The 7,415-nt window shown below is 50.9% G+C and overlaps 1 protein-coding gene across 3 annotated transcripts in view; it reads right to left on the reverse strand.

Moving 5' to 3' along the window:
• Klc2 (kinesin light chain 2) overlaps positions 1-2,776 on the reverse strand; it is a 10,025-nt gene extending 7,249 nt beyond the window's left edge. The window contains exons 1-2 of one of the 3 annotated variants that reach the window (XM_026781388.1): positions 2,574-2,776; positions 1,592-1,830 (exon numbers count right to left, since the gene is read on the reverse strand). In XM_026781388.1, coding sequence (XP_026637189.1) covers positions 1,592-1,819 — 228 coding nt within the window. In that variant the 5' untranslated portion in view covers positions 1,820-1,830; positions 2,574-2,776. Of the gene's footprint in view, positions 1-1,591; positions 2,014-2,505 lie in introns of all 3 variants that reach the window. The other 2 variants (XM_005351713.2, XM_026781387.1) reach the window with 2 other exon arrangements.
• Positions 2,777-7,415: the final 4,639 nt, after the last annotated feature.

The following is a 7,415-nucleotide window of genomic DNA, read 5'->3' on the forward strand; positions in this document are numbered from 1 at the left end:
GTCCTGGAACTAGCTCTTGTAGACCAGGCTGACCTCGAACTTCCAGAGATCTGCCTGCCTCTGCCTCCCGAGTGCTGGGATTAAAGGCGTGTGCCACCACTGCCCGGCTAAGGGACAGGTGTTTTTATAACCACTAGTTAAAAAATAAAAGTCCCTATGGCACACGCTTTTAATCCCAGCACTCAGGAGGCAGAGGCAGGTGGATCCTAGTGCATTCAACACCAGACTGGTCTACAGTGAGTTCCCAGACAGCCAGAGCTATGTAGAGAGACCCTGTCTCAAAAAAACAAAACAAACAAGATGGTCCCTAAGCAATCTGGAAGTATACACAACAGATGGCATGATCACTATTTTAAAGAGAAGGAAACCAAGACAATACAAGCAGTCCAAGATTCTGAAGCCAGGCAGTGGCTTGGCCAAGAACCAAAGAGACTAAAACCCTTTCCCACAGAACCTAATCCCTCCCTGCCCAACAGTCCTCTTTATGGGGGCCTGAGCAGAACTCCTAAGTAATCCAGGTTCTTTCATCACTGAACCTGCCGAAATCACAAACTTCCAGGACTTGTTCTGTGCCTTTTCTTTCTTCCTCCCCTGGTCCTGCTAAGCCTCCTTCCAGAAGATCTAGAACTGGTGTCTTCATGGTTGCCCATCTCATCTGAAGCCCAGCAGTGGCTTCCTCATCACTGTTCCAAGTCTTCTTGACCTGCTAGTGTTAATTCTCCATTGCTCACAGAGAGTTTCAATACCTAAGTCGGACTATATTCTCTGCTTGTTAGCGCCCTCCCAAGGCTTCCTGATGCCCTGGACATATGTTGGCTTCTGTTCCCCACAGGCCTCTCCTGTCCCCCTCCATAAGCTCTAGTCACACAGTTCTCCCCTAGCCTAGCTGCCTCTTCTGGACACTGGCCCATCTCCTCCTTCAGCTCTTGAGTTAATGTCATCTCAGAGAAGTCTTGCCTGACCAATAGACAAGACTTCTACTATAAACTCTCACGAGATCTTACTGTCTTTGAATCACTGATCACAATTTGTTCTGAGCAATTAATCAAATGTGTATATGTGTTTCTCCTATTGCATAGGGGTAAAAAATCTTAATTTGGAGGGGGAAGTAAGGTGGGACAGGGTCTCACCATGTGACCCAAAGTGGCCTGGAACTTGAACTCTTCCTGCCTCTGCCTCTCAGGTTCTGGGATTACAGACAGCATGCCCAGTGAGGACAAGGATGTTGTCTGCCTCGTTGAATCCTGCATCCTTGACATTGGCGAGCTGCCTGGCACACACTAAGCAAGTGGTAAAACTACAGAGCTTAATGAATTAATGCAAGATTGAATTGTGAAAGGAGGCTACTGAAGCATTTCTGTTTTCCTCTGCCACCCAGTCTGTTAGGTAGAACGGGGCCTGAATGGCACAGCTTATGTGGAGGTAGGGGTGTCCACCCAGGGAGGGCTGGCATCTCCAAAGTGTACTCATTTAACATTACTTACTGTCCTAGCATGGCACTTCCAGAGACAAGTGTTTCCTCACTGAGAGTGTTTCTACATTTCTAGGACCTTTCTAGTAATCTTCCACTTTAGCCCCAACACTGACCTACCTGAGCCTCCCCAAGTCCCAGCTCGATGGCCTCCAGGGAGCGGCGCAGGAGGAGGCAGCGCTCCTGCGAGCCTGGCTCGGCCTCGCTTGCCTCATGAGAAGCCAGGGGAGCCAGCAGGGCACGATGCTCTCCGCGCAGGGTCTCTAAACCCTGGATAACAGCCTTGGTACCCAGCACGATCTCGTCCTGGCTCAGCTTCTCCTCCCGCGGAAGCACCATCGTAGCCATGGTCGTGTCTTCTGCGGTAGCGAGAGGCGGACAGGCGGGCGCCCGGCCAAGGGTCACACCACCGTGCACCCAAGGTTAGGTAAACACCGGGAAGTCCCCGTACGCCTAGGTCCCGAAGGGTGCCCAGATCCCCCAGTCCGCAGCCCGCACTGTGCCAGCCTCGGCCTACAGGGGGCGCGCCAAGCTCGTCTCGCCTAGGGAGACGCAATGCGGTGAGGCAAGTGAGGCTGGACCCTGATTCCTCCCTAGACCACCGGCTCAGACAGGCTTTCGTGACCCAGCCACGGGGCTTTCCCGGAATTGTCCATGTCCAGACACAGAGAACTAGGGTACTGTAGGGGGATCGTAGGCGTTCCTATGCCGGAGACCACAGCCCCTCCGGGCGGTGGGGATTCAGGCGACAGACCCCTCCCCCAGGGCAAGCGGAACCGTAGAGCCCCTCCCCCAGGGCAGGCTGAGCCCAGACTCCCCCTTCCACCGTCCCCGGGGCAGCGGTCTAGAGTAACGGGACAGGTTTCTGCAGGCCGCGCCCACAGCGACCCCTCCCACAGGCTGGCCAAACGCCCGCAGACCCTCCCTAGAAAAGGCCCCGCTCCCAACCCCAGCCCAGGACCGCGCCCCCTCCCCGCAGGCCGGTCGGGTCCTCCCACAGGCCGCGCCCACGACGACTCCTCCTCTAGGCCGACCTGCAGCCGCTCCTCACTGTCTGGTCTGACTCGGTCTCCCGGCCAAACCGGCCCGCGCCAACCTGCACCTTCTTCTTGGGTCAGTCTCCGGCTGCGGCTCCTGCCCCGCTTCACCCGGATCCGCGACCGTGAGCTTGTCTAGCTGCCTCCATCCCGCCGGCCTTCCCAGCAGTCCCCGCGCCGCCTTAAAGGTGAAGCCGCTACCTCGGCGGCGTCGGAGGGGGCGAAACGCGCTTCGGCAGGCCAGTTCTCTGTCTTAAAGGGGCCCGGCGGGCCTGCCGGCTCCGGGGTGGGGCCAACCCTGAAGGGACACCGAAGGGGCGTGGCTGGACTTGCCCCCTGGGACCAGAGCTTCCTGGTCTGTGCAACACCTTGGGGCTCAGTGGCTGACCAGCGCTGACTGAGGAGCTAGAAGATCCGACCTCCTCTGAGCCTGGAGCAAGACAGTCCACATTTATTGAGCAAAGTCAAGTGTTTTGGTTGCTATCTTTTGTTTGTTTGTTTGTTTGTTTGTTTGTTTGTTTTTTCGAGACAGGGATTCTCTGTGTAGCTTTGGAGTCTGTCCTGGAACTCCTTCTGTAGACCCGGCTGGCCTCAAACTCACAAAGATCTTCCTGCCTCTGCCTCCCGAGTGCCGGGATCAAAGGCGTCCACCACCAACTCTCTGCCTTGGTTGATGTTTTAAGCGCATTAGCTTAAGGCTCACAAAGGCTTGTTGAGCTGGGTACTGCCGTTACCCACATCTGACTCCCCTCCCTAGGCTTGTTTTTTCCTAGAGACATCCCCCTTCCTGGCTTCGGAGTTGTTGTGAGGGAACAGAAGGAGGCTTCTTGGTAAAAGGGAGGAAGGGATGGAAAGGAGCAGGCTGAGAATGGTGGAGAAGACCCTTGTCCCTGAGGGGACCATCAGAGCTGACCAGATAGAAGTCAGAGGAGTTGTTATCTTTGGTCTGGGGTAGTGCCATTGGGGGCCTCAGATTAGGTGGCACCAACTTGGAAGGAAAGACCTCTGTGCTGGCTAGTTTTATGTCAACCTAACCCAAGCTAGCATCATAGGAGAGGAGGGAACCTCAGCTGAGGAAATGTCTCCCTAAGCGCAGGCTGCAGGCACTCCTGTTGTGGGAGGGCCCGGTCCATTGTAGGGGGAGCCAGAAAGCGGGCTGAGCAAGCAGGGAGGACAAGCTAGTAAGCAGCACCCCTCCATGGCCTCTGCATCAGCTCCTGCCTCCAGGTTCTGCCCTGTTTGAGTTCCTGTCCTGACTTCTTTCACTGATGAGCAGTTAGCCAAACAATCCCCCCCAAGTTCCTTTTGGTCATGGTGTTTCATCACAGCAACAGAGACCTAGGACACCTTGGTCCTTAGCCTACCAGATTTACAGCACTCTCTGACCTCCACAGCACACCCGCAGCATCAACCTTACTAACATTCCATTGGTTTGCCTTCTCTAATGCAGGTCATCACCTGCCGGTCAGGACCTAAAGTAGCTCAAGACAGAGAATACAGCAGCACACAATAGATGCTAGTTTATAAAAAGTGGGGGGAGGGGAGGGGAATTCCTGGAAAGATGGCTCAGTGGTTGAGGACCCAGGTTACATTCCCAGCACCCATGTGTTTGCTCACAACCATCTGTAATTCCATTTCCACGGCATCAGATGCAACCTTCTAATTTCTTTCTTTCTTTTTTTTTTTGACAGGGTTTCTCTGTGGCTTTGGAGCCTGTCCTGGAACTAGCTCCGTAGACCAGGCTGGTCTCAAACTCACAGAGATCCGCCTGCCTCTGCCTCCCGAGTGCTGGGATTAAAGGCATGCGCCACCACCACCCGGCAACCTTCTAATTTCTGCAAGGCACCGATCAGCCATGTGGTACCCAGGACAAACACGTGGCTGAAACACTCATTCACACATAAATAAATCTGGAAGGAGAGAAAAAGGACAAGAGAAATACACTTACCAGTCCTCTCAAACCTAGGCTTGATTCGATTCTCTATAACAATGGCCAGCGCCAAGATCCTCACCTAACTTCCTGGTTGACAACTCTAGGAGCTGACAGCAAGCTCATCCCCATCACAAAATCCACAAACTGGATGAGTAGGGATGAACTCAGCACTTGGTGCCATCTTTCACAGTTTGAGTATATGCTGTGACAGGGGGATCTCTTCTGAGACACCCAAAATATGAAAAAGTGCCCTCACCCCACTCCCGAGACAGGGTCTCATGTAGCTCAGGGTGGCTTCAAATTTGCTATGTACCTGAGGGTAACCTTGAACTTCTGTCTGCCATCATCTCCCATGTGCTAAAATTGCTACCACATCCAGCTGGATGGCTTGCTTGAGACCAAACCCAAGGCTTCATGCATGCTAGGCATGCATACTCTCAATTCACCCGACACAGGGTCCCCCAGAAGTAGAGACAGCTGCTGTCTCTCTACACTCTCTATGCTTCTGTAGGCCCCTGCATTGCATGAAACACCCCCGAGTATATTACCCACTACCTCTGTTCCTCCCCTTTTCCTCTCTACCTAACAAAGGGGTTCATTCTTTTTTATCACCTCATCCCAGGTAAACAAGGAGCAATGTTCACTCTTGCTTTGTGGCTTTTGTTGGTTCTAGCAGAGGCTGGTGTGCAAGCCTTGGTGGTTTCTTCTGTGCTTCTGTTTAGGCAGCTGGTTTTGTCTCCAGGGTACTGGGGAGGGAGGGCTGGGCCTTTTCTGATTGTTCTCTTCCCTTTATCTTGCTTTCAGTACTTAATCTTGTCTGTGGTTCAACCTTTCTAGCCACTTGTCCTGTTATCTGGTCTCTGCCACTTGTCTTGTTATCTGGTCTCTTCAGACTACAGTGTTCCCTGAGGGAAGGGACTTTAATCTGTCCTGCTCTGCCCTGGGCTCCTCCACTTCCTGCTGCTAATTTCCTGCCAGGCTGCTGATGGGTGATCAGTAAATGGGGAAAAAAAAGGAAGAAATTGGTGTGGAGGGGTGGTTCAGCTGGGGCTGTTCCTGTGCTGCTCAACAGCACACGCACCCATCCCCAAGCCTTCAGAAATTGTACTTGCTACTTATATTTTTTTTAATTTTATTTTAGGCTGGCGCCTTTAATCCCAGTACTTGGGAGGCAGAGGAAGGTGGATCCCTGTGAGTTTGATCTCTGGCCTACAGAGGGAGTTCCAAGACTGCCAGGGTTTCACAGAGAAACCCTGTATCAAAAAGCAAAAACAAAAAAAAAATTAATTTTAATATATGGGTGTTTTGTCTGAACGTATATCTGAGCACTGTGTGCATGGAGCACCCAAGGACATTGAAAGACCCCACAGACCCCCTGAAAGACCCTACAGACCCCCTCCTCAAAACCCGCAACTAGCATGCTCCCGGGGGAAAGTACTGTTCGCTTTAAAAAAAATTCTCCGGATCAGCAGCCAGCCTGCTCTCGTAAGAACATCCCGTGTGCTTGAGAGAGCAGGATGTCTTGAGATAGGGAGACTGCAAGGCAGGATGTCAATAAGATAGCACATCAACAAAGCGACCCATAACCATGCTTTTGTTTTGCTTCTGTAAACTTGTTGTTTGCTCTTCCCTATAAAAAGCCCGCCCTCCAGTTAGCAGGCGCGCAAAGTCCTCCGAAAGACTTTGCTGCCCACAGGTACCTGTGTTTACTCAATAAACCTTTTGCTAATTGCATCCTGTGGCCTGGTCTCGGAGTGTCCTGGTTCTGGGGTCTTCATCGGAGAAAAAGGTCCTCTCTGAGGGTCTTTCAGACATTAGGAGAGGACATAAGGTCTTCTGGAACTGAGTTACAGACAGTGGGGAACTGCTGTGTCTGTGCTCAGAATCAAACCTGGGTTCTTTGGAGGAGCAGAACATACTCTCCAGCCCTTTCTTTCTTTTTTTCTTTCTTTCTTTCTTTCTTTCTTTCTTTCTTTCTTTCTTTCTTTCTTCCTTCCTTCCTTCCTTCCTTCCTTCCTTTTTTTCTTTCTTTCTTTCTTTCTTTCTTTCTTTCTTTCTTTCTTTCTTTCTTCCTTTCTTTTTTTGAGGCAGAGTTTTGGTAAATGTAATTGCCCCCCCCCCATAAGCTCATAGGGGTGGCACTAGTAGAAGGTGTGGCTTTGTTGGCATAGGGATGACCTTGTTGGAGGAAGTATGTCATTGTGGGGTGGGTTTTGAGGCCTCCTGTGCTCAAGACAGAGGTCACTCAGCTGCTTCTCCTGCACTGTGTGTTCACAGACTGCCATGCTTCCTCGCGTGGTAATGAACTGACCCTCTGACCTGGGAGTGAGCCATCCAATTAAATGCTTTCCTTACAAGAGTTGCTGTCATCCTGTTGTCTCTTCAGAGCAGCTGAAACCCCAACTAAGACAAAAGTTGGTTACCAGGGACTGGAGCTCTGTTGTGATAACCCAGACCATGCTTTTGTCTGGAGGAATATGGACATTGATACTTTGGGTTATGAAAGTATTGCTTAATGGACCATACTAGCAGGAGCATGGAAGACAGAGGTGCTAAGAGTTATTGAAGTGTGGGGGCTCATCTGAAAGGTTTCAGAGGAGAAGAACTTTAGTATGTAGCTTAGAGATCTTTTTTTGTGATATTTTGGTGAAGAAAGTAGCTACCTTTTGTCCTTGTCTGAAGAGTCTGTTTGAGGCTAAAAGTGAAGAGTTTTGGATTAAATTGGCAGAGGAAATCCCAGCACAGCCTAGTATAGACTGTTATGTGATTATTAGTGGTAACTCTAGTGAAGATTTATAATGAAAAGGTACAAGCTGAGCAGGGTAAATTAAAAAATGTAAATTTTGAGGAGAAAAAAAAAACACACCAGAAAGTAGAATAGAGTTAAATCCTATTTCCCAGGAAATAGACTGATTAAGAAATGGGCTAAAGGGAACGGTGACTTTAGGGCAAATTCCCACCCTGCTAAATTTCT

The sequence above is a fragment of the Microtus ochrogaster genome, chromosome 8 (assembly GCF_000317375.1).
Source record: "Microtus ochrogaster isolate Prairie Vole_2 chromosome 8, MicOch1.0, whole genome shotgun sequence".
Classification (NCBI taxonomy): domain Eukaryota; kingdom Metazoa; phylum Chordata; class Mammalia; order Rodentia; family Cricetidae; genus Microtus; species Microtus ochrogaster.